Source organism: Polypterus senegalus, chromosome 15 (assembly GCF_016835505.1).
Source record: "Polypterus senegalus isolate Bchr_013 chromosome 15, ASM1683550v1, whole genome shotgun sequence".
Lineage (NCBI taxonomy): Eukaryota > Metazoa > Chordata > Cladistia > Polypteriformes > Polypteridae > Polypterus > Polypterus senegalus.
In genome coordinates, this window is record NC_053168.1 from 75,090,431 (window position 1) to 75,118,338 (window position 27,908).

General features: G+C 41.0%; 1 protein-coding gene across 1 annotated transcript; it reads right to left on the reverse strand.

The window, feature by feature from the left end:
* Window positions 1–1,836: 1,836 nt before the first annotated feature.
* Window positions 1,837–27,551, reverse strand: LOC120516094 (EF-hand calcium-binding domain-containing protein 1-like). The gene is made up of 5 exons (XM_039737553.1): window positions 27,448–27,551; window positions 25,232–25,387; window positions 16,310–16,414; window positions 12,139–12,290; window positions 1,837–1,878 (listed from the first exon to the last, which is right to left on the reverse strand). The coding sequence occupies exons 1-5, from the start codon at window positions 27,521–27,523 to the stop codon at window positions 1,861–1,863; spliced, it is 507 nt and encodes a 168-aa protein (XP_039593487.1). The 5' UTR covers window positions 27,524–27,551; the 3' UTR covers window positions 1,837–1,860.
* Window positions 27,552–27,908: the final 357 nt, after the last annotated feature.

Genomic DNA, 27,908 nt, shown 5'->3' on the forward strand with positions numbered 1-27,908 from the left:
TAGCAGCGTCTCTCAAGACGGACAGTGTTATTGTATTCTGTTATTTTGACTTTTAATATTTCGTGGTGGATAGTAAGTTTAGTCTTCCTCCATTGACGCTCAGCTCTACGGCATGTTCTCTTTAAATCAGACACTCTTTGGGTCTTCCATGGTATAACAATGCTAGAAGATTTTTTCACTGTCTTTTCAGGTGCAACTATGTCAACAGCAGCTCTCACTTTAGAATTAAATCTTTCCACCTTACTATTTACATTATCCTCGCTATTATAGCTGGCACTATAAACGGACTGATTGCTTAAAATGTTTGTAAGTTTTAAAGCTGCTGCCGAATCAAAGAAGCGTTTTTTAACAATATGCTTCTCATGAGTGTTTTTATCATTATTTCTATATTAAAAAGTAGAAGAAAATGGTCTGATAGACCAATATCAATGATCTGTTTTATATCAACTTTCAGTCCTTTAGTAATCACTAAGTCTAATGTATGACCTGCTTTATGTGTAGGCTGATTTATGAGTTGTCTCAAATCAAAAGAATCCAGGAGGTTCATAAATTCTTTTACTTTTAGATCACACTGATTATCTATATGAAAATTAAAGTCGCCAACTATTAGGAGTGTGTCATAGTTAGTAATTAAAATTGACATTAAGTCAGAGAATTCCTCAAAAACGCGTTATATTTAGGAGGTCTATACACGGATAGTACTAGAACTTGAGAATCTCCATGATAACAACGGCGAGATACTCAAAGGACTTGAACTTACCAAAACTGACATCTTTACATTTTAATCGCTCGAGTAAATGTTAGCCAATCCGCCCCTTTTCCCTGGCGGTCTGCATGAGTAAAACTGTAATCCGGAGGCAGATTCGATTAAAACTGCGCGCATCTGAATTCAGCCATGTTTCATTTAGTGCAATAAGATCTATTTTTTTATCACTAATAAGATCGTTGATAAAAAACGTTTTGTTAGTTAAAGCTCTAACATTCAATAGTGCCATATTTAATGTTTCGAGGTGCAGAGATGAATACTATGCGTTATTGATATTTGGAATAGGAACTAAATTATTATTAGCGCCGCTCTGTGTGTATTTTTTGTTTAATCTGTGATCTGTTTTTATAGTTTTAATACATTGTTCCTCTAAAATAGTGATTTTAATTAGATTATTGGAGTTTATGCCGTATTTCCTAGGTTTTCTACGTGCATTGAGATTGCTTATTACAGTATTGATGTTGTGCACTTTAACGGAAGACTCTATTAAACACTCATCATGTCCTGGCACAACAGTATTATTTCGGAAGGGGTTAAGAGCAGAGATAGATTGTCAAGAAAAACGAATTACCTTCGATATGTTTTCAGAGTGGACCCGGGCGCCGAAACTGCAGGCCATCACGCTTGAAGAGACGCGGCCTTTCCAAAAAGAGATTCCAATTGTTGATGAAACCGACATCCTTCTTCTTGCAGAAACCCTGTAGCCAGTCGTTCAATCCTAGCAGACGACTGTAGTACTCGTTGGATCGTCTGACGAGAGGTAGTGGACCCGAAACGAAGATCTTTGCCGATGGGGTCCTCTCCTTCGTGTCTTTAATCAAAGCTGCAAAGTCAGCCTTCAGGATTTCTGATTGTTGGTGCCTTATATCGTTTACGCCGGCATGCAGAACGATTTTAATGTTTACAAGTTTAATGTTAGTGGAAGCTTACTACACTACATGGTTTACTATCTGGTTTTGTTTTTGTCTGATAAAAACAAGCATAATCAAAACTAGATACTGAATATAAACAACTTGGCAAAATTGTATAATTTTTAAAATATTTTCTATTGAAAATCACGGGGGCTTAGGAAGAACAGGGCTCTTAGACTTGAATCATTGTGCAGACCCAACCTAGGAAGAAATCAAAGAAAAACAAGCATGTAGTGTCAGGGTTAGGGGCAGTGAGCAAGAGCAGGTAATAGGAGTACGGACAGGCATAAAACAACAGAGACAGCATCTGAGATTAGGAACAATATATACACTGTCTAAACCTGTTTATCCAGAGCTGGATCGCAGGAAACCTGGAGCCTACTGCAGCAGGTTTGGATGCAAGGCAGGAAAAATCCCTGGTATGCAATATGTACGATAAGACTGATGTTAAGAACAAAAAGAATATATTTCAACTATCTATTTTGAGAGAGAGAGAAAAAAACATTGAAAAAAGGGAGACAAATATTTTAAAATATAATTCTACTAATGGATTACTTTCACAATATCAGGTATTTTGAGTTGTGAATATGAACTAAAAAAGATTAATAAATCTATACTAATAAAAGGCAAAGCCCTCACTGACTGACTGCCTCGCTGACTCACTAACTCACTCACTCACTGACTGATCACTAATTCTCCAACTTCCCGTGTAGGTAGAAGGCTGAAATTTGGCAGGCTCATTCCTTACAGCTTACTTACAAAAGTTACGCAGGTTTCATTTCGAAATTCACGATAAGTAACTTATGTACATATATACCGGCCATAGCCTGCAGCTCGGTTGCCGTGTGAGGCGGAGTTCCGTCCCTCATCGTCACGCCTCCCACGTAATTGAGTGCCTGCCCATATAAGGCCGTCCATCAGCAGCAATCCAATAGAAACACTCTGCTGCTAAATATTCAGACGAAGATGAGATGGTCAGGGTGGTTTTTGACACAAACTCAGCAAAACTGCAAGTGAAATTTTTAAGTGCCGGGTCTAAGCTAACATTAAATAAAGCCGTGGACATCGCGAGATCGCACGAGATAGCACAAGCACAGCTGTGAATCTTCGATGCATGTACTCCGAGCGGCTCACGTGAACTGACTATGAACGCAGTATGCAGAGAACAAGCAAGACCTCCAAACAGCGCTGAGACTTTTGATCACGTGAACGTGTCTGCAAAAAGTGGAATCTCCTGCCCTGCAAAAGTACTATAAAAGTCGAGCAGCCGGCACGCGCGTGCATAGCTGTGCCGGCCTTTGAGACACTGACTGCGCTTCTGCCTTAAGTGAAAGTGAGCACTTTTAATTTTTTTCCTCCTTCCTCTGAGCTATAGCCCAGGAAACTGCAAACACGGGATCCCTTTTCTAGACCGCGACAAACTAATATTAAAGCGCTTCGCACTTTCTTTTGCACGTATACGATTATGAGGTCATGGAAGACACGCACAGGAGTGGAGGACCGATAGTGCCATCCCGTCCGGTTAATGGCAGGGACGTCTCACCAGTCTACATGAGACCCACCGCGACGATACCCAAAAGGCGCTCATATTGTCAGCGAAGATGTCTCTCTACACTATATAAAACAAAAAGCAAGTTTCCTGTCTTTACACCTTTTTTCCTTTTATCCCAAACCAAAGCCTCTCTCTATTAACACTGCAGAGGACACAAAACTAATTTTCTTTAATTGCTGGTAATGTTGGTAAGGCACATTAACACAGGCAGAAATTTGGATGTTCACATAGAAAATGTAATTTCTATACCACAGCCATCATGTAGCGCCTTTCAAAAGGGATCTACTATTGAGAAATGATCCATATACATTTTAGCTGCTGTTAGTACTACTTACCTGTTGTGATATACCGTCTTTAAAATGTAGTTTACCCTCCCCCTGACAGGCACGCGATTGGACGGTGTGTCTTGTGTGCCCGCCGATGACTGTAGAGAGGCGGGACCAAGGAATGTCCATCACGGGCACGGGGGAGACCCGATTGGGCCGGAGGAGAAGGCCCACAGGAAGTGGCCGGTGTCGGAGGCTGACAGACAGGTAGGCTCCGCGTCGGTTAACTTCCTGTCTTTGCCGGCTGCTCTGGCGGAGGTGTAGGCGTGCCTGCAGCCCGCGGAGCAGCATTTGTTCCAGGTGCTATGTGCCCTCCGGGCAGGGATGCAGGTACTGGAGAGGAAGGCAGTCGCGTCAATAGAAGAGCCGAGATTGGTGATCCGATGGCATGGCGCTGGATTCTCCAGCCGGGGGTGCACGGCGGGGAAGGTAGGTTTCACATGGAACATGGCTGTGATTCAAAAGATCAGTTTCAAGTAAGCAGCCCTCCGACAGTAGGTGCGGCGCAACGAGCTGTGCGCGCGACGAGGGGGGAGTCCGTGAGGACGCTGCCTGGACACGGGCTGCTGAGTGCCCCGGGTCCTAACGCCCTCTGCCCTGAGTCGGCCGCGGTCTCGCGTCGCACTGTAGGGACGCAGACGGGAAGGAGGCTCTTTCTTTGTAATAAGGAGTCTCAAACCGTCAGGGCGTCCCAGAGTGACAGGAGGAATGGCAGGCTGAGTGCCGGTTCCTCCGAGGGGCAGAGGGAATCCCTGAGGCCGGCGGAGAGAGCGCAGGCGGTGCCGGCGGTTCCATCATCAAGAGGGACACGGAAGCCGCGGAGAGGGTGCCGAACAGGCAAGTGCCGGGGTGCCGAATGGAGGGGGAAACGCTGCCAGTGCGTGGCACAGGAAGGGTGCCTATGCAGCGGTTCTGCCCATTTGTGTTTCTCTATTGCAAGGACAGACCCCGGGCTAGCAGTAGGACCCCCTTCGTTGGGGACCTGCCCTCAGATGTCGGACCGTCTGTTGAGGGATCTCTCTGCTGGTGTGCGGGTGCCACCACGGCTGGAGGAGGCTGCAAGGGAGCAAGTGACTCCGACTAAAGGGGCGTGGAGGCCTCGGAGGGGGCAGCGCAACCTGTGCGAGGCACAGGGGAGCACCAAGTGGTGGTGCTGGAGAGCAGGACCGGACCCCGGCTGTCCTGGAGTAGGACCCGCTTCGGGGCTATGCTGCCCTTGCGGGACGGGTCGCTCTTCCTGAGTGGTCTTCGCTGGCTGTGGGGCACTGTCAGGGATGCCAGGGGCAATGACCCAGCTGGGACGCCGTGAGGGACCGGAAGAGGGTCAAGGCCCACCCTGCATCACGTGGGGGTCGCCTTCCTGGTTGCTCTGGGGGCCACGGGTTGAGGGCATGGAAGCCCCACCCTGTAGGGGCCCATGGTCACCGCCAGGAGGCGCCCCAATGCCTTGGGGACCTGTTGCCTCAGCACTTCCGCCACACCAGGAAGTGCTGGGGAGAAGACTTAGAAGGTTACCCGGAGAGCTGCCGGGAGGATAGCCGGCACTTCCGCCACGCTGGGGCGTGGCCAAGAGGGGAATGCCAAGAACCACCTGGAGCTCATCCGGGAGAGTATAAAAGGGGCCGTCTCCCTTCATTCAAGGCTAGAGTCGGGTGGAAGAAGGACGAGGCAAGAGAGGAGAGTGGAGGCGGCCTGAGAAGAAGGCATTTGTGGCCAGGACTGTATATTGGGGTTTGTGAGTGTGCACTGGACTGGGTCTGAGTGACCATTATTGTAAATATTGTATATATAATAAACGTGTGGTGGTGATTAAGAGCATGTCTGCCTGTCTGTGTCCGGGTCGGCTCCACAAATATATATATATATATATATATATATATATATATATATATATATATATACACAGTATATATATATATATATATATATATATATATATTGTCACACATGTGCGATTAGGAGGCAGTCAAAGAGCCTAAAGGTGAGTGAAACATCGCGAGATAGTGGGTTGTCACGTCGTACTTACCTGAATCTCTTTTGCTCAACAGAAAACTTGAAGAAAAATAATTCCTCCACTTCCGGATTCCAAAATGGCCGCGACGACGTCACTTCCGGCCCACCATGATGACGCCACTTCCGGCTCCATCAATCCACCTCACTTCCGCCCCATCATGATGACGTTGTTTCCGGTTCCTGTTTTCAACGTCACTTCTTGCCAACCATTTCCTGTCCCATAATCCTTTCCTGTATAAATCCACCATTTTGACTCAAGAAAACTGTTCATTGTTTTGTTTTGAGACTTTGAATCATTCTTTTCTTTAATTGTCTGGACGACAATATATGGGGACGGTCCCCAAAACTTTGTTTTGTACTGTGTAGCATTCTTTTGAAGAAGAATAATCATCACAATTGGCGTAGTCGGCAGGATTGTTTTTTGTCTGTTTAAAGATGTCGGAGGAACAGGACCTTAACACCGTTCTGAGCACCATCATGGGCGATCTGCAAACCCTGGAAATACAGATGGGTGAGACAAGGACCCAAGTAGCAGAAGCCAACGCTCGTGCTGCTGCTGCAGGTGTACGGACGGAGGTCGCTCGGCCACCACCTATTGCTATCGCTACATTAACAGAATCGGACGACATCGAGACATACGTTTTGATCTTCGAGCGTACCGCTAAGCGGAACGCATGGCCGAGGTCGGAATGGGCGTACATACTGTCTCCCTACCTGAAGGGAACGGCGCAGAGAGCCTATTATGATCTAACTGAGGAGCAGGCAGCTGATTATGATACTCTAAAAAAGGAGGTCTTCAAGCGCTATGGCGTATCTCAGGAACAGCAGGCGAGAGAATGGAGGGAGTGGCAGTTCGATCCCGAGAGACCGATAAGAACCCAGGGCTTTGAAGCCTGGGGAAAAGTATGTCGCTGGCTACGGCCCGACATTAATAATTCACACAAAATGGCCGAGCTACTAGCGTGTGAAACTTTTGTGCATGCCCTCCCTGACCATATCGCCCAGCAAGTACGGAAACATAATTTTGAGGACATGGACTCCTTAATCCAGATCACAGAGCGTCACTGGGCGGCTTGCAAATCAGGGAAATCAGAACGGTTCTCCCGCCGAACCCAACAGGCATGTGGGGCAACTCCTGAGCCCACCTGACAAGCTCCCGAGCCTGCCGTCCGTAAACGGGACAGAGGTGCCAGTCTTCCCCGCTGTGGGGAGATTGGACATCTGTCCCCCAACTGTACCATCGAGCCCATGGATTGCTCATTAGTTAGGGGAGAAAGGTATTGTGCCACTGTGACTAATCCTTTATCTCTTCCATATACAGGTGCAGTTATTATAAATGGCAGGAAGGTAAGAGCAATGTTTGATTCCGGGAGTAACATTTCCATTGTTGCCACCCGTTTCGTTTTACCGCAACAGTGGACTAGGAAAAAAACTAGTCTAAAATGTATTCATGGGGATATCCGGTATTATAAAACGGCCAGATGTGTGATATGAGTGAATCATCACCTAACGAGCATGGCCATGGCTGTATTACCGGATCCCCCTTTTCCAGTTATATTGGGTAGAGACTGGAATAAAATTACCAGCGGTAATAACGTAACTGTACCTAAGAAACATTTAGGCTTAGTAATGGAGAATACTGCTCCGACTGCCTCCACGCCATGTCCCACAGTAGCATGGACCCATACAGGTACCCGATGTGAAGAAATTGATGTCCCATCGACCTCTGTGGGAACTAGTGCAGTTAACGCAGAAGACTTGGAGACAGAAAATACACCCCTTAAGGTCGCACAAGACCCTATACAAGATTTAACTGCCCAATTTCTATTAACACCATCATCTTTTAAAAGGGAACAATGGAACGATGATTCCTTAAAAAATATTAGGAATGCAGTAGTATCTACCGAGGGTTATACAACCCTGGATCCCATGCCACCGATGCCGTTCTTTGTACTTAAAAACGAATTATTATATAGAGTGGCAGAACACGAGGGAGAAGTGCGAACGTTGTTAATTCCACGCACTTTTCGGCGAAAGGTGTGTGAATTAGCACATGCTCACCTTCTAGGAGCCCACTTGGGCTCCAAAAAAACATTAGAGAGAATAAAGCTCCGATTCTATTGGCCGGGAATTAACGAGGAGGTCCGGCGATTTTGCGCTTCCTGTCCTGAGTGTCAACTTCGCCAGATTCCTAGAAGGACGCGAGCTCCTCTCGTTCCCCTTCCCCTTATTGATATCCCTTTTGAACGAGTCGGTATCGATCTCGTAGGACCATTGGAACCCTCGTTAAAAGGATTTAAATATATTTTGGTGCTAGTAGATTATGCCACTCGCTTTCCGGAAGCTGTTCCATTGCGCTCAGCTAATACGAAAAACATTGCACGGGAATTAGTAGGGATATTCGCTCGTGTTGGGATTCCCAAAGAGGTTTTAACGGACCAAGGGACTCCTTTCACTTCGGAGACGCTCAGGAAAGTAGCCAAATTACTCCGAATAAAACATCAGAAAACGTCTGACTATCATCCCCAAACTGACGGGTTGGTGGAGCGTTTCAATCAAACTTTGAAACAGATGTTACGAAGGTAGTTAACGAGGATGGAAGAAACTGGGATCAGTTGCTTCCTCTCGCTTTGTTTGCTTATCGGGAAGTCCTCAGACCTCTACTGGTTTCTCTCCCTTTGAATTATTATATGGAAGACAACCCAGAGGGCTTTTGGATATGTTAAAAGAAGGATGGGAAGAGGAGGTCCTCCCAACTTCAAATATTCTTGAATATATCGCGCAATTATGCGATAGACTAGAGAAAATCAGACCTATTCTAAAAGAAAATTTGGAAAAGGCACAAGCAGCGCAGTCCCGTTATTATAACCGAAACACCACCATTCGGGAATTTGTCCCGGGTGATCGTGTGATGGTACTCGTCCCAACTTCTCATTCAAAGTTGTTAGCACATTGGCAAGGCCCTTATGAAATTAAAGAAAGAAAAGGTCTCGTTGATTATTTGGTTAAACAACCTAATCGGCGACCTACTGAACGAGTATATCATATTAATTTGCTGAAACCATGGAAGGACAGGGAACCTGATCCCTCGTCCAATCAGCCTCGTTCTCTTTTAATGTCATGTGCCCATCTTAATTTTGGCCCGATTTGACATCAAACAACGACAAGATCTCGACGGCTATCTTGTCTGTCCCTAAAGTTGTGGACGAGATACCGGACGCATGCGCTGATTGTTCACATATTATTACTAACCCTGGAGTGATTGTCAGAGAGAGACCTTATAGGCTCCTGGAGGCAAAGAAAGCGGAAGTAGAGTTGGAAATTAGACGAATGCTAGAATTAGGGGTTATTGAGGAGAGTCATAGCCCTTGGTCTAGTCCAATTGTCTTAGTTTCTAAACCTGATGGGTCGTGGAGGTTTTGTAATGACTTTCGACTTAATCAGGTCTCTAAATTTGATGTATCCCATGCAGCGGGTGGATGATTTACTTGATCGGTTGGGGAACGCTCAATTCCTAACTACTCTTGACATGACGAAAGGGTATTGGCAAATTCCCTTAGCGGACTCGCCAAAGAAAAACGCTTTTAGTACACCCAGTGGACATTGGCAATACAGGGTCCTTCCTTTTGGCTTGCACGGGCACCAGCTACCTTCCAACGCCTGGTAGACACACTGCTAAGGCCCCACAATTCATATAGTGCTGCCTACTTAGATGATGTGGTCATTTATTCCAGCACGTGGAAGGATCATGTATGGCAGGTTAAAACAATACTCTCCAAGCTAGCGTCTGCTGGTCTTCGAATTAATCCGAAGAAATGTTTTTTTGGATTAAAAGAAGCCAAATATTTGGGCTACCTAGTAGGAGGGGGTGTTGTTAAACCACAATGTTCCAAAATTGATGCCATTCTAAATTGGCCCGTCCGATGAATAAGCGGCAGGTACAAGCATTTTGGGATTGGCAGGTTACTATCGCCGCTTTGTACCGCATTTCTCAGAAGTTGCTGCGCCCTTATCTAATTTAACAAGGAAACGAGCACCTTTAAAAGTGGTATGGGATATTCGGTTGAGAAAGCATTCAGTGACTTAAAATTGGCCCTTACTTCAGCACCTGTTTTAAGATCTCTTGATTTTTCTGTTCCTTTCATCCTCCAGACCAACGCATTGGACACAGGTTTGGGTGCCGTGCTGAGCCAATGTGTTGATGGTGCTGAACACCCTGTTATGTACCTGAGCCGGAAACTGCTGGACCGGGAGACCAAGTATGCTGCGGTGGAGCGAGAAGCCTTGGCGATTAAGTGGGCTGTCACGTCTTTGAGGTACTACCTACTGGGGCGTGAGTTTACTCTGGTGACGGATCATGCTGCTTTACAGTGGATGTCCCTTCATCGGGAGTCTACCCCTCGCATCACTAGGTGGTTTTTGAATCTTCAGCCTTATCGTTTCAGTGTCATTTATCGTAAGGGTTCCTTGCAGGCCAACACAGATGCTCTCTCTCATATCCACGACCTCTCGGTGCAGGTCGCCCGACCCGAGGGGTCTGGGCTGAGGGGGGGTCATGTCACACATGTGCAATTAGGAGGCAGTCAAAGAGCCTAAAGGTGAGTGAAACATCGCGAGATAGTGGGTTGTCACGTGGTACTTACCTGAATCTCTTTTGCTCAACAGAAAACTTGAAGAAAAATAATTCCTCCACTTCCGGATTCCAAAATGGCCGCGACGACGTCACTTCCGGCCCGCCATGATGACGTCACTTCCGGGTCCATCAATCCACCTCACTTCCGCCCCATCATGATGACGTTGTTTCCGGTTCCTGTTTTCAACGTCACTTCTTGCCAACCATTTCCTGTCCCATAATCCTTTCCTGTATAAAGTCACCATTTTGACTCAAGAAAACTGTTCATTGTTTTGTTTTGAGACTTTGAATCATTCTTTTCTTTAATTGTCTGGACGACAATATATGGGGACGGTCCCCAAAACTTTGTTTTGTATTGTGTAGCATTCTTTTGAAGAAGAATAATCATCACAATATATATATATACACACACACACATATAGACACACACACATACATATATATATAGACCTATCTACATTATATATATATATATACATATATATATACATACTGTATCTACATATATATATACACACACACACATATATATATTATATATGTGTGAATGTATATATAATGTAGATATGTATATATATATATATATATAAAATGTAGATAGGTGTGTATGTATATGTGTATATATATGTATATATGTGTATATATATGTAGATATATATATATATATATGTATGTATGTAGACTCAAACCGATTATGACAGCAGCAATCCAAGCTGTGAGAAAACACTAAAAAGGAGGCGTGTCAGACATCGTGGTACATTTTCTCATGCAGCAAGACGAAAACAACTTTGTGACGCTACCGCCAAATACTCGCAGAACATTCCACAAGTTAATAGAGACGCTGCCGCTAAATACTTGCAGAGCGATTTGGGTAGTGAACACTTCGATGAATGAAACCTGTTATCTTTGCAACGATTGACAAACACGGAATGTAACTTGAACACAACACGTCCTTCAAATACAAACCTGATTGAAATAAATAATGATAATCAAATCCTTGATAACAGCAACACTCATAGCAGTGACAAAACAATTACTTTGACAATCATGTTACGTTATTTTTAAAATGTTTCCTTTTCTTTTTCATAACTTCTTTAACACAAAACCATTAGTATGTTTAGTTTTTCATCACTTGGCAAATTCTCTTCATCTACCTATCTTTGTTTGTTTGCAGAACCTCCTTAAAAAACAAACCTCCTCCCCACAGCTCCCTTTGCCACCTCCAATGAGACCCTGCAGGGCTGCCTATTATTTGAACTTCAATTCCCATGAACCCCTGCGGGAGTGTATATGGGTGACCCACCAGAGAGCTGCTGCCACCCGTGTGGGCCCCAGGGAGGGCCTCCTTCCATTATAAAGGTGTCCCGGGTGGGTAAGGTACCATCCATTCTAGTCAGGATGCCAGCAAACCCCTGTCTTCTATGACAACTGAAAGTAAGTTTCTGCCTGCTTTCGTGTTTCCTGTTAGTTCAATGGTGCCGGATCACCGGTGTTTATCAGTTTAAATTGCAAATAAAGTTGTGACCTGGCCAGTGACCTTTTTGAAAATAGTAATGTATAAATATTAAAACATATATCCAGCTATCATTAAATCCCCTTAAGCCAGTTCAGCGTCATGGGGCCTGGTGCCTGTCCATCATTGCTACTTCCTTCTTGAAGGAATGAACCAGTCCTGGTTTGAGGGCCCAGTCCATAGAAGAGCTGATGCTGATGCACATACTTTGGACAATTTAGAGTCAAGAATTAGCACACACATGTTTAGGATGTGGATGGAAAGCCAAAATACTACCATGTGCAGTCAGTAGGCTGGGATATGAACCCAATCTACCTACCAGCACTGTGAGACACCAACACAAACCCTTCTGCCACCATACTGCTGATACCATCAACATCTTTTATGTATACCATCAACAGTATACTGCAATTTGAAAACATACCATTTTTTTCAGGGTTATCTCAACTAAATCTTTAATTCCTTCATCGGGATCTTCTTCTGTTGGCTGTTTCGTGAGGCTGTTTTTCAACATATGAAACATTTCTTCCCTTGAAATATATCCATCTCCATTCAAGTCATACACATCAAAACAGTCTGGACAAAAACATTAAGCACAAAAAGAATGAAAGCATATTTATAAAGTGGATGTAATAAAAAAAAACCTTTGGAAGCCTAGAGATGTGCATTTTAACAAATGCATTTTGACTATATTACTTTTAAAAGAAATGATTATTTGAACTGTGCTGCAAAGACTACATCCACTGGGCTTCTTCCTAAACACCAGCCCCCAGTTCCTCCAGTCCATGCATTTCAAACAATCACCAGAGTTTCTGGGGGAGAGCAAAAGGTGCTGAACAAAAGATGTGAGGCTGAGAGAAAATAAAAAGTTAAAATTGCTGGAGCTGAGTAGCTCAATCAAAGTGAAGCTTAATAGTTTGCACATTGTAATGAGCACTGCGACGGTGGAAACAGACTCGCACACACACGTAGACAACTGCGGTCACCGGGCTTCATACATTTAAGAAGTGTTTCTGTCTGTTACAGTATTGTTCTGTTATTTTAATTTGTGCATCACTATATGACATAATAACAGCAAACAGAGTTTAGATGAGCAGTGAGGTCCACGGATATACAAAGTGTTAAAACACTGCAGATATTTTGTCATGGCTTGTTTGCATTTCCAGTTGCACAGTAATGTTAAATTTCTTTAGCGTTTGGACGCACAGTCAGAAGGTGGATGCTGTACAGCCTTCTCTGTGCTTTACTAGTCTCGTCAGGCAGATTTGTTGATTCAGGTGTTTTGAGTACTGAAATCTGCATCACCTGTGGCTCTCCGTTATCAACTCTCATAACGCTCCTTTTGATGGAGTGTGACACTTCTTCTTTCGCTGCTCCCATTAGGGGTTGCCACAGTTGATCATCTTCTTCCATATCTTTCTGTCCTCTGCATCTTGTTCTGTTACACCCATCACCTGCATGTCCTCTTTCACCACATCCATAAACCTTCTTTTAGGCTTTCCTCTTTTTCTCTTCCCTGGCAACTCTATCCTTAGCATCCTTCTCCCAATATACCTAGCATCTCTCTTCTGCACATGTCCAAACCAACGCAATCTCGCCTCTCTGACTTTATCTCCCAACCGTCCAACTTGAGCTGACCCTCTAATGTACTCATTTCTAATCCTATCCATCCTCGTCACGCCCAGTGCAAATCTTAGCATCTTTAACTCTCTGCCACCTCCAGCTCTGTCTCCTGCTTTCTGGTCAGTGCCCTCGTCTCCAACCCATATAACATAGCTGGTCTCACTACCGTCCTGTAGACCTTCCCTTTCACTCTTGCTGATGTCCGTCTGTCACAAATCACTCCTGACACTCTTCTCCACCCATTCCACCCTACCTGCACTCTTTATCATCTCTCTTCCACAACCCCCATTACTCTGTACTGTTGATCCCAAGTATTTAAACTCATCCACCTTCACCAACTCTACTCCCTGCATCCTCACCATTCCACTGACCTCCCTCTCATTTACACACATGTATTCATGGGTGCCGGCAGGGGGGTGCAAGTAGGTGCACGTGCACCCCCCTAGCTTTTGAAAAAAAAGGAAATGGAGAAAAAAAATAAATCTTTCAATAATAAGAAAAAACGCGAAAAAATAGTTTTTATTTTAAATTTTTAAATTACAATTAGACGTTTACATTTTACAACTATACATAAACAATCATTCACTTTGTTTCTAAAAGAGCATCTCAAGCCTTCTTTTTTGTTGTCCAAACTTGTCTACAACTTTGTCGATAAATTTTGGACAATTATTTATTCTTTTTTTGTGTACACTAAGCATACATAATCCACTTAATCTATCGTCACTCATTGTAGATCGGTTCCAAGTTTTGACGCGCCGTAATGTGCTAAAAGATCTTTCAATACTGCAGGTTGTTGCAGGAAGTGTCATGCCAATCTTGAGTGCCTCGGAAACAGCCAGATAAAACTTCGTAGCCTCTTATAGTGTACAGCTAGATCTCTTTACGCCGTGTATAGTTCCGATTTATGGGAGAACAGTACGTTTTAGAGAAAAATATTTATCATAAAAGTTGTAGAACTTATCAATGTCTACAATTTTTATTTGAAATATTTTTCTAAAGTGTACTGTTCTCCCAGAAATCGGAACTATTAACCGGTGTAAAAAGAGGTCTAGCTGTATGTAAGTGCTTACAAAATTACATTAAAAACTTAAGGAAAAAAGCACTACCTATGCCACTGAATACATCAATAACATTTTTAACTATATTCCAGTGATCATATGATAACAAAAAAAAGTCGATGATTTTTTGTCAGAAAATTAAAAATTAGGTCATGCCTTAAGTGGTTAATCTATCTATGCAAAAACTGACTGCTCTGTACTGTTCAGAGATAGCGACTGTATTGGCAGGTATTTAATGAGCACATACATATACAAAAAAAGTTTTTGTTGCGGGGGGGAGCGTAGAAAGAAAAAAATCTCTTTATGCACCCCCCTGAATTAAATCCTGGCGGCGGTAATGCATGTATTCTGTCTTGTTCCTACTGACCTTCATTCCACTCCTCTCCTCTCATATCTCCACCTCTCCAGGGTCTCCTCAACCTGCTCCCTACTATTGCTACAGATCACAACGTCATCAGCAAACATCATAGTCCACGTCTATCATTGATGGAGTGTGACACAATTTCATGAAAATAGCTACCAATTCATTCAAGCTCATATTGACTCCTACAGTGTTGTTGCAGAACGCTGAACAACAAAGAGCACACACAACACCTGCGACAACATATCATTCACGTTTACCACTCGTCCACTGATGCCGTCGAATGCCAGTGTAGAATCTGATGCTACAGAAAGCCTTTTCCCTTGAGTCAGATTATGTTTATTTTTAAAATGAGTAATGTGCTCTCTGTACAAACGACACACATGTATATGTCTAATAGTTTTTTTTAGGAGACTTTGACTGTGGATGATAAACAGAAGCTTGCTCTCTGTTGGACCAGGTTAACGAGACCATCTCTGCTGCCTTCATGAGGCTTTGGATTGGTTTAGAAACGCGAAACTCAGTGGGCAGCCTAATTGTTCTCTCCCAGTTTTAGATACAATTCACTGAAGGTAGTCTCTAGATGTATATATTATGTGGACATGTGGCTTCAGCAAGACTAATAAATCACTAACCTCTGAGAAGGCCAGTATTACCTCTAGTGAAGTGAGCAAATGTATTTATAGTGATATATCACTGCTTTGTTGCCTTCTCCAAAGCAAAGCATGCACTTAAGTTTAAAATGATAAAATTAGGTAGACCAAATATTATTTGACTGACTGGTTACTTAAGCCTGTCCATAATATATACCACTTTTTAAACATTCTTCCTTATATTTCCTTACTTATTCTCCTCTCCGTTACACAAAACAAAAAATGTAAAGCAGGCCATTTGTAGAACTGACAATTAACTGAAAATGAATGTTTTTGAGATGTGAGAGAAAGAACATGAAGACAAAGCTATAATGTGCACATTCCACACACAGTGCTTGAATCAGGAACGCAAGTGGAAAGAAATGCGAGGCAATTGAAAGACTGCAACAGTTTTAATAAAACACTGAGCAGATCCTCGAAGTTGACTCATTCTTCTGAAGTAGAATATTCAAGTCTGCTCTGTTAGAGGATTTGAACAGACACATCTGCCCGCTACTTACAAAATGCATTACTTGCACTGATAGAAAGAAGGGTTATGTATTTGATAAGCAGGATAGATGGATAATTGATAATTCAGTGATGTAAATCTGACAAAAATAAAAATGGTTTAAGTAGAAGAACATGTTTAGACTGGCAGGCAGTGCATGTTACATGTACAGCGAAATGCTTACTTGCATGTGCAAATCAACACACAACACATGGCCACCTTCATCTTTGAAACACTTGCCTTCTTTACATGAAAAGTCTCTGAACACAGTTTTAATTCTGCAAACTAACACATGTTCTAATATCGAAGAAATAAGGTACTCGACAACTGAGTGACTTCTGTCATGTTTGTCCATCATAGTTGTGTAATTCAGTCTTTGTATAACTTCAGTAAGCATGAATGAATTAACTTACATTTTATTCTTTCATCCAGCGTCCCACGTAGAAATACAGAGAGGCCTTCTATCCACTCTTTAATGCTAATAAAGCCGTCATTGTCCTTGTCAAAAGCACGAAATGCTAAATGAAGACAAAATATAATAAGCCAACAATCAAAACACATTTCATGAGTCACATTAACAATTACTGTCCAACACTACACAATTATGTAAAATCTGTAACAAAAACATTTATTTTTCAATTACATTTTAAATTAAATATGTGTTTTGTCAGAGTCAATTAGAGGTAAGTTAAAAGGCAAAAAACAGAAACAATCGGGAGATGAATGACAGAACTCTTACACCAACAAACAAAAAGTGATCAAAATCAATTAGGTGATTTCTCCAAAGCCCAACATGTAAATCAAGAATCACTGCCACGACACTGGCCAAAGTCTTACCTCCATAACATGACTTGTTTTCAGCTACTGTCTCCAAATGTTTTATGAATAAAACAAAAACTTGGACAGCAGGAATACTGTGGAACCATCTTATATACTGACTAATTGAAGACGTCACACGGTGCAACTTCCTTTTGTCACATGGTAACAACGAAGCACCACTGCAAACAACAGTATGACTGTGGCCAGGACAAATGTCCCAAAATAGCGCGAAAAACAAAATAGGATACAAAAAAAAAAAAAACCATTTATAAACATTTATCATAAAACCAATGGCAATTCATAAAACCCAGAAAAATGTTCCCAAACCTCTAAATTATAGCATTATGAAGTTCTGTGTGATTAGATAGATAGCTGTTGAGGTAAATACATAAATAGGCAGATAAATAATATATATATTACATATATACATATATATACTGTATTACTTTATAATACACACACACATGATTGTCTGAACATACTACAGAATGAACAAAAAGTAAGAAAATTAACCTTCAAGAAGGCTTTGTACATGTGAGACTAATCCATGATGTTTGCTTCTATTGAAGGATACGAGACACATTACCTACTGGTGGGTGGTACATCAGGCACAATGCATGTGGCTAGTATTTACTCAGCAGTCATCTTGTAACTGTTCTTGTCTCTCTGAAAATTTTAACTGTAAAACCTAAAGCTGAAAAATCCGCCACTCATTTATTGTAAAAGTAATTTTAAAAAAAGTATTATAAAAGTAAGTTTTATTGCTTACTTTAGGAATCAAAAATGTGTTCAAGTTTGTACACAAATATGTGACATTAAACCTCCTTTATAATTGAAAAAAATATATAAATTTAGATTCTGGGTAAATTTTATTTAAACTATTAGTTTTTAAATTATTACTTATTTGTTATATACAGTATATACTGTCTGTTCCAACCCTACATTAAGACAGATAGAGGATTTTTAAGTAATCAAGAACAGTTAGGACACCTGTGCAAATTGTTTTCTTTAACTTGCAAGGCTTAATGTACTTTAACTGCAGCAGAACATCTGCAGGTTGAAACCATTTAGCTGTTCCCTGAAGGAGGACCATCTGTAATATTCTGAAATTTCCTTTTTCAGGTTCTCCTAAACTTTAAATTTAAACCTCTGGCCTCTGGTTTGCTGCTTAGCTTTTCACCATTGTAGGTCATTTATTGCACTTCAACTCATTAAATTTGAAGAAAAATTGGAAAATTTGAGATGTTCTAAAACTTTTGACCAGTAGTATACTGTACAGCAGGGGTGTCAAACTCCAGTCCTGGAGGGCTACAGTGGCTACAGGTTCTCATTCCAACCATCTTCTTAATTAGGGACCAGTTTGTAATGCTAATTAACTTCTTTATCTTTGGTTTTAATTAGCTTGACTCTGGCCCCTTAGTTGTTTATTCCTTAATTAGCAGCTGGGCAGTAATGAGACATAAAACAAGCAGGATATGACCAGCTCACCTGTACCCTTCAAACAAAATCTGAAAATAAAGATGAAGGTCTCAGTTAGGTTGATCCCTCAGGTTACCAAAACATTTTAGGAGTTCTTAGAAAAAAACAGAATATCAACAGTTTTGAAAATGTCTGCTGTGGCAACAAGCCATGGAATTGAATAAAAGGGGTTTAATTAACAGTAAGAATCAGCTTCTCATTAAGGAACTGGTTGGAGTTTGTTTGAAGCCCCAATTTAGCTGGTCATCTGTTGGCTCATTTCTGTTTGGCTGTCATTTAATAAAGAAAAGAATTAATTTAGAAGACTTAATCCTTAAAAAGAGGGCTACTAAAATAGAGGGAAAAGAAGTTAATTAGCAGTGAAAATTGGACACTGATAAGGAAAAGGGTTAGAAAGAAAACCTGCACCCACTGCGGCCCTCCAGGCCTGGAGTTTGACACCTGTGCTGTACAGTATATATATATATATATATATATATATATATATATATATATATATATATATATATATATATACAGTGCATTCGGAAAGTATTAACAGCGCATCACTTTTTCCACATTTTGTTATGTTAAAGCCTTATTCCAAAATGGATTACATTCATTTTTTTACTCAGCATTCTACATATAACACCCCATAATGACAATGTGAAAAAAGTTTACTTGAGGTTTTTGCAAATTTATTAAAAATAAAAAAAACTGAGAAATAATATGTACATTAAGTATTTACAGACTTTGCTCAATACTTTGTCGATGCACCTTTGGTAGCAATTACAGCCTCAAGTCTTTTTGAATATGATGCCACAAGCTGGGCATACCTATCCTTGGCCAGTTTTGCCCATTCCTCTTTGCAGTACCTCTCAAGCTCCATCAGGTTGGATGAGAAGAATCGGTGCACAGCCATTTTAAGATCTCTCCAGAGATGTTCAATCGGATTCAAGTCTGGGCTCTGGCTGGGCCACTCAAGGACATTCACAGAGTTGTCCTGAAGCCACTCCTTTGATATCTTGGCTGTGTGCTTATGGTCGTTGTCCTGCTGAAAGATGAACCGTCGCCCCAGTCGGAGGTCAAGAGCGTTCTGGAACAGGTTTTCATCCAGGATGTCTCTGTACATTGCTGCAGTCATCTTTCCCTTTATCCTGACTAGTCTCCCAGTTCCTGCTGCTGATAAACATCCTCACAGCGTGATGCTGCCATCACCATGCTTCACTGTAGGGATGGTATTGGCCTGGTGATGAGCAGTACCTGGTTTCCTCCAAACGTGACGCCTGGCATTCACACAAAAGAGTTCAATCTTTGTCTCATCAGACCAGAGAATTTTGTTTCTCATGGTCTGAGAGTCCTTCAGGTGCCTTTTGGCAAACTCCAGGCGGGCTGCCATGCGCCTTTTACTAAGGAGTGGCTTCCGTCTGGCCACTCTACCATACAGGCCTGATTGGTGGATTGCTGCAGAGATGGTTGTCCTTCTGGAAGGTTCTCCTCTCTCTACAGAGGACCTCTGGAGCTCTGATAGAGTGGCCATCAGGCTCTTCATCACCTCCATGACTAAGGCTCTTCTCCCCCGATCACTCAGTTTAGATGGCCGGTCAGCTCTAGGACGAGTCCTGGTGGTTTCGAACTTCTTCCACTTACGGATGATGGAGGCCACTGTGCTCATTGGGACCTTCAAAGCAGCAGAAATTTTTCTGTAACCTTCCCCAGATTTGTGCCTCGAGACAATCCTGTCTCGGAGGTCTACAGACAATTCCTTTGACTTCATGCTTGGTTTGTGCTCTGACATGAACTGTCAACTGTGGGACCTTATATAGACAGGTGTGTGCCTTTCCAAATCATGTCCAATCAACTGAATTTACCACAGGTGGACTCCAATTAAGCTGCAGAAACATCTCACGGATGATCAGGGGAAGCAGGATGCACCTGAGCTCAATTTTGAGCTTCCTGGCAAAGGCTGCGAATACTTATGTACATGTCATTTCTCAGTTTTTTTTATTTTTAATAAATTTGCAAAAACCTCAAGTAAACTTTTTTCACGTTGTCATTATGGAGTGTTGTGTGTAGAATTCTGAAGAAAAAAATGAATTTAATCCATTTTGGAAAAGGCTGTAACATAACAAAATGTGGAAAAAGTGATGCGCTGTGAATATTTTCTGGATGCACTGTAGATATATATATAGTAAAAAGTCACTATATAGGTGCCTGACCCGACACAGACTCATACCAGAGGCACGTATAAAAATAAAGAAACTTTTTATTTTCTTCACCTGTGGGGCACGTCTTCCCTGTAATCCCCACAGCCACAACACAGTCAATACACACAAGCACTCTTCTCCTTTGCATCACCACACCTTCTCCAAGCGTAGTCCTTCTCCTCCCGACTCTGGCCATTGAGTGGTGGTTGCTGGGCCCTTTTATAGTCCACCTGGAAGTGCTCCAGGTGGTTGATCGCCGAGTTCCGGCTGCAGTTCCGGGTGTGGCGAATACGCTGCCCATATGGGCTCAGGAGTCCCAGCTGCAGCACCCCCTGGCGGTTCCTGTGGGATCCAACAGGGCTGCACCCAACTCCAAATCCCATGGAGCCCTGTGGGAAACTGAGGCACCGCTCCAACCTGGGGGAGGTTTTGCACCGTCCATGGCTGCTCCCCCTGAGCATATAACAAAGGGGTGTCCCGGCCAGTCATGGACACCAGCCATATGCCACATATATATATATATATATATATATATATATATATATATATATATATATATATATACACACACAATATATAAAGTTCAGTTCATATTAAATGGTTTCATATAAGTGAATATTCAAATGCTACTAATAAATGTCCTCTATTGTGCAAAACAGTGGCCCCAAACAAGCCTTTTTTTTCCATATTTTGCTATTTTAGCCCTGGCTTTCATATTGCCACTTGACCAGTCAGACCTACAGCTTCATTTCACAGTGGAAAGTGACACTTGCTTACTTTGCCCACTGTCCTGTGAGGTGCCCGTCACCCAAGCTGTTCAGTCTCAGACACTTGTCTTCTCATTTTGTTTGGGCTTTGGCTCTGCCAGACCTGTTCCTGTCAAGAGTTTCTTCCAGTTTCCAAGTTCCTTTTGATGGTGTAGGAAACTGTACTCACTGACATCTTTCTCTGAAGGAGAGACTTAAACTTTTAAGTAGGGCTGTTGTTTGATTAAAACATTTAAATCGTAATTTCTCGAAATTGAGGGTGTATTAATCGCAATTTATTGCATTTCCTTCAAACATATTAATGTTTCTTTAAAGCAGAAATACCTCTGTGATTCATTTTTAATAAAATATATTTTAACCAATTATGCAAATTAAATTATTTCAAATAGTTTATTAAAACCTTTTGTGTAACATAAACAACTGAATAAGCAGTGACACATGAATCAGTCTGCAACAAGAAGTAAGTTTTTTGTTTATTATTTTGAACCACATCACAATGCAAATTAGTCTAGCACTTTGATTGGTTCTGTCAATAATTTAAAATAACAAGAAGATGAAAAATAAGTCATTATTTATTTTCTGACAAAAGTATTTATTTGCAGCCATTTTCATAAGCATTCCAGTTTATTTAAACTAGTTGTTCAAGTGAAAGTTTAAGAAAACAAATGTTCACAAGGGGGCAGTGTTGGGAAGTGTTACTTAAAAAGTAACTTAGTTACAATAATTATTACTAACAACAAAAGCAACTAAATATGTTATATAATTACTTATTATAATAAATGTTTCAAACTGTGCTTTTTCTTTGTTTTTTTTCTTCTAACAGGGATTTGAAGCCCTTACTTGCAATGACAAATTAATGTATTTCCTTCAACAAAGAGAAATTTTTTTTTTTTAACATTCATTACTACTCCATTCCAGATGAAGGAAGATGATAACATAAAGCAGGACAGACTGAAAAAAATTTTAAATATCACACAGGACTGCACGATAGAGTTATTTATTTGGATGTTTAAAATTGCACATTGTCATTGAATGTATCATTTATAAATTAGAAAAAACCTTCAGCCCAAATGTACAGAAATATTAACATGATCACTTTGCACTGATAATTGTCTAGTTTTATTGGTTACAGTATAATACAGGCTAATGTAGGTTACAGTGGGTAACGTACAATTAATAAAACAACAGCATCATCATGCCATGTCTTCTTTGAGGGAAGTCTGAGTGAGGTATAAGGAATCAAACAATTCCAATTTGTGTCATCTGCTCCTTAGCTGCTCAGGCATGCGTAGCACGTGTACTGTGCTGTTTCAGGTCACACATCTCTCAGGAACAGGGCTGACCCACTGACTTTCTGTCTCCCACTCAGACCTCTTTTATGGAGGATTAGCAGACGTCACCATAGTAATGTTCACAGTTTGGGTGTTGTTTTTTTTGGATGTTCTGCCATGCTGCACGTTGTGACGTTTTTTATTGCCAATGCTTGAGAACAGCAATGATAATCCTGACCTTCAGTCTCATGGAGTGCACAGAGCTTGTCTGCCAGCAACGTCAACACGCCACAGAGATTAAACACAATCACTCCGCTTGTATAACTAATTTGATTTCAACTGTTCTTATGTTGTCCCTTGCATTTTAAAGAGCTAGTGTACAGTATATATGAAACAATGTGTATGAAAATACAGGATGGATTGCATCCCTTGATTCAATACAGAATGTAGTATTTTATGTTCCAGTATGGAATGATCTTGTGTTGGAAGTAATGGATGGCAACTCTAATGCTGATTGTGGATGAAGATTATCAAGAAACAACACAGGAAATGATCAAGTGATCACCGGTGACCTGCTACAACTAGTAATAGACTTGGATTCATTTGGTAGTGCTTCATTTACAACATATGAAGAGTGGCCAAATTAAATGAACGCATTTAGGGGTAGAGTTAAAAAACTGAATTGCTGAAACATTTAACGTGTTAATCGCACGTGTTAACAGAAGTTAGTCAACAACTCTACTTTTAAGAGATATAATGGTCTGTTTGTGTTCCATCGTCAATTGCCTTTTTCTCATCATTATGATAGTAATATACTACTTCCTGCAGTGCAGTATCGTCCAAATAATGCTTCAGAGGGTATAAAAACACAGTATGCTGAAACACAGATTTAATACAGACAGGGGGTTTGTAAGTTGGGACACCTGAAGCAACTGTTTGCATAAACCTTCAAGGTTTAATTAGCTTCCATTGCTGCAAGAAAGCTATAAGTTGTTAACTCATTACTTTACCCAGAAAAAGTCCCTCTTTGTATAAAATTATATTATGTTTCAGTTTTTGGTAACCTAAACTTCTTTTAACCCCTTGCAGTTTACCTCTTACCTTTGTATAATTTCAGGTTAGTGACTGGACTTGAATGGCTTAAACTTCAATACAAACTGGAAAAATGGAAATGTTTTAAAATGTTTGACCAACAGTGTACAGTATATGAGTGGGCCTTCGATGGACTGGTGCCTTGGTCATAGTCTCCACAATCCTGAACTACATTAAGCTGGTTTGTTCATTTATGTTATCTGAGGTAATCTGGCCTTTGTACCTACCATACAAAGGTGTATCAACCACGGCCCACTGATGGAAAATACAGAGGTAGGCCTCAGACACTTGTTAAGCACCATGTCTCTCAACTGACCACGGACAACTCGGAAATGCCCACAGAGCAGCCAGAAGCTTTTGCTGGCTTAACTGCTTCATGTGTGCCTCACCAAGACAGATTTCTAAAAAATAAAATCACTTTGTATTTTATATATTATGTTGTCTCTTTTCTAACAATTTACAATACTGAACTGACAAAACAGTGTAGATACACAGAAAATTGTAACAAATTTGTGGTCTATAAAAATGTGTTTTCCTGCTGTAAATCACTAATCAATCTGTTTTAGGAACCTGCTTCATTGTTCAGTGGATCGTGAGGATCTGGAGTTTATACCAAAAGCATTCAGTAAAAGGCAGAACCCGTCTCTGAATGGGGTTATAGTACAAAATGCCACTTTCATACGTTATAGCTATTCTTATAATGTAGTTTATTTAAAATAGTCTACTGTGTACTTACAGTTAACTGGGATGTGGAAGTGAACCACCTTACCCAGAAAACCCTCAACATAAACACAGCGGCAGGTTAGGATTTTAATCTGGGGCACTACTGTAGAGCCGAGAGGCTGCAGTGCTAATCACTTCTCTATTGCACTTATATGGTTCTCCTTAACCATTTTATTGTAAACACTTGACTATACCTAGTTTAATTTTATCCTTGATCTCACTTTCTTGTGAGCAAAACTGTAATGACTGTAAAGTAATTCTTGATTTCCACAGCTGCGTAGACCCCATCCAAAAAAGTACACAGCTAGCTGAATTTTTTTATTCATTCAAGGAATTTAACAGACATAAAAAGGTAAATTTAAAAAAGGGAAAAATATATACCCATGTACATCGCCCAGTTACTCCCAGAGACAACAAAATAATTGGGCCGTTGTAGTGCCAAGACACAGCAGTTCACACTGGTGAGAGATGAGTAAAAGCTCTGAAAGATCCTAAAGAAGTAGAGTTTGAGGAATAGGAATGATGTTTATAGTCAGAAGGGAAGAGAGAAACTGGCTTTTCTGCAACCAGAAAGACAAAACTGGGGGGCAATTCCAGAACAATTGGAAGAAAGGGCCAGAAAAACTAAGGGAACACACATCACAAAGTGGATCACAGGAAAGACCCATGAGAAACTGTTTACGGTGATAAGTGTTACAAGTAGAAATTGGCATGTCTTTCCACCTATTGAGAGGGCAGGTATATCATTTTATTCTATGGGCTACGGGTTTCTCAGTGCAATGCCAAAAAACAATAGTAAAATACAACCTGTGCCCTAAAGAAATCCTTAATGTTTTTGGCTTTAACAAAATTGACAGTACATCTTGCATTGGAAAGGAGTCATGCAGGAGGGGAGAAGGAGAACACAGCCAGAGCCAGGCAGGGCCAAGTCCAGGAAGGGGCACTCCAGCGCTCTGCCTGCTGTACACAGCTAGCTGACTTCCCCTCAGAGTATTTACCTCTGTCCATGGTCATGTCATCGGTCATTCCAAACGTGTTGTGTAGAATATTCCTAAACTTACTACGATCCAAACCAGCTCCCATACGCCGTTCACTCTGCTCACCGACCAAGTCATTATAAAGTCTGATTAGGCACTTCACTTCTTTTTTGTTAACTGATGTACAAAAAAAGAATATAAAAAGTAAATTAAACATTCAGATTATATAAATGTCTATTCTAATTACATCTGCTACTAAAGTATATTTGGTAACTAGAGCGTGACTGCCAACGAAATATGATATCATATGAGATATAAAGAATACCAATTATGTGAAAATGGGCACAGCCATGTGCCAGTTAAGCAAAATAGAAACATGAGACTGAAAAATAAGATAGAAAATAATAAAATCTTTACCCGTCCATTTTCTAAACACATTTAATTCAGGGAAGGAAGAGTAAGAACAAACACATGACATAATTTAAGTCAGAAGTACGATGTTAGAGAGGACATAAACAGACATCTTAAAACACGTGATAGAAGCAACCTCATGAACCTGTAAAAGACTTACCACTTTTTACCTATTAACAGAAAAAATTTAACATTGCAATTGGAATGAAAATTATAAGTTAAGATGATTGCATTAGAAGGCAGTTTCTTTTTATTTGATATTACATTAGACTAGATTATTACAAATTGGCGTGACACTGCTGATACAGATATAAGCTCAAAAGACACAGGACTTAATTTTGTGTACATGTAATGTAAAGTTTGAAAACATGGCAATGATAGTTTAATAGTATATAGTCCTGTATATTATATGTTACCTTTAATTGAGCAATTGTTTAATAGCTTCACAAGATGCTTCACAAAGTAGACATGTAAAGCTCATCCATCAATCCATCATCAAACATGTTTAATCCAGCTCTGGGTAACAGGATCTTGAGCTGGCATCTGGTACAAGGCAGGTGCCAACCCTGGACAGGCCAGTGGACAGCACACTCCCACTCCCACACTGTACACATCCTCAATCCTTAATACAAGGTCAGTGTAAAAGAGCTAATCAATATAACAGTTACACGTCTCTGGGACACAGGAGGCAAACCAGTGAACCATGATAGTCAAGAGAGGACATATTGTGCAGAAGGTACCCAGGCCAGGATTCAAACCCAAGGCTGGTAAGCTGTTGAGGCAAAGCATCACTAACTACTGTGCCCAAACATAACATTTTAATTTAACAAAACAAAATGCAGCACAAGGTCATTCTAGGATATTTAATTACAAAGAAGTAAACCATGAGGTCTGTGATGGACTGGCACCACATTTGGAAACTGGTTCCTGTATTGCACTTAATGCAACTAGGCAGGTGATGGTCCCCTGAACTGAATTAAGCAGAGCTGAAAATTGATTGATGACTTGTTGGTTACACTGTAAGTATGTTACACAAGTAAACACGCTGCATACTTGCTCAATTTTAACACTTATGAAGTATTTTGGAATATTTTGTCATCCTGCCCTGGAAGCTGGTTCTCTAGCTTGTAGAAAAAATGTGTGGGTTGGTGCAGGATTAGCACTTCAGTGTCTGCTCCTAACCATAACCTGTTTTTATTTGTTTACTGGGACGAACAAAATTTCAGTTGGAGTTTCACAGAGAACTTTACCTTTCTGAAATCTGATTTTCTGGATTAATTTAAAACTTTTAAATTGTCATCCTACAAATATAACTTGTGTAGTTGTATAATAAAAATTATGTTGTCTACAATCAACTAAAATGAAGCTATTTTTAACCTTGTGCAATAGCATCTGTCTAAGTTTGCTATTTACTGCATAAAATGAATTATATACAACGACATGCAGTTTTCCGTCAGCTTAACGTAATGCCGTTTTATTCTGTTTTCATACAATGATTATGAATATCTTACAGCGACAACAGTTCCAGCTGTATAAAGTAACCACTTGAATCGTAATTAAGTCATGCAAAGTTTTCGTTTCCCACTTAAAAGGATTCATTGCGAATACTAAACCATTTAATAATCACTGGTAAAATACGATTATTTTCTCCGCTTGATAAAATACAGTTGTAGTAAATCAGTTAACAAAAGGGGTATTGGACAGCCACCCAGAATATTCAGTGGCGGCGCCTGTTTAGAAGGTTGCAAGAAAATTAAAGAATGATTACTTCTAAAGTTGACTCTGTTTTTAAATGTCTAATTAACACACAAATGTAAATTACTTACAATGCTTCGCCACCTTGGCAAGGGATTCTGACAACATTTGTAAATTTTTTCGGCTCATCGCCGAACCCTCCGCCATGGCTCTGGACGAACGGCACGTGTTGATGAAGCCGTTGCTGTGGTAACACCAATCAAAGCGCTTCTCTTTTAAAGCCCCTCCTCAATCCCTACCCCAGGTCTACGGGAGTCATTCGTCGTGCGGCAACACTTTGTGATTGACGTGGAACTTTGGGAAATTATGGGGCTGCCTTCTATTACTACTTTTAGAATTAAGTATAAAGTTTATAGAATGCAAAAATGAAATCAGAGCAGGACGCAGAATAGAAGGGAAGCAGGGCGAGGGAGAATACGCGCATTACAGCAGGTGAGTCGGGTCTTGAGTGACGAAACGCTATGTCCTTTATTTTTATATTTACGCTAAACTTTTCTTGAGTCACTCCGCGCTCTTTTCTTTAGTTGCATTT

What these genes read in the sequence shown, in the direction of transcription:
- LOC120516094 (XM_039737553.1), bottom strand. Translation starts at nt 27,523, where the DNA reads ATGGCGGAGGGTTCGGCGATGAGCCGAAAAAATTTACAAATGTTGTCA. An exon ending in TGCCAAGGTGGCGAAGCATT is followed by an intron (nt 25,388 to 27,447) that starts GTAAGTAATTTA and finishes TTTGTACATCAG; the next exon opens with TTAACAAAAAAGAAGTGAAG. An exon ending in TGACATGACCATGGACAGAG is followed by an intron (nt 16,415 to 25,231) that starts GTAAATACTCTG and finishes GTCTTCATTTAG; the next exon opens with CATTTCGTGCTTTTGACAAG.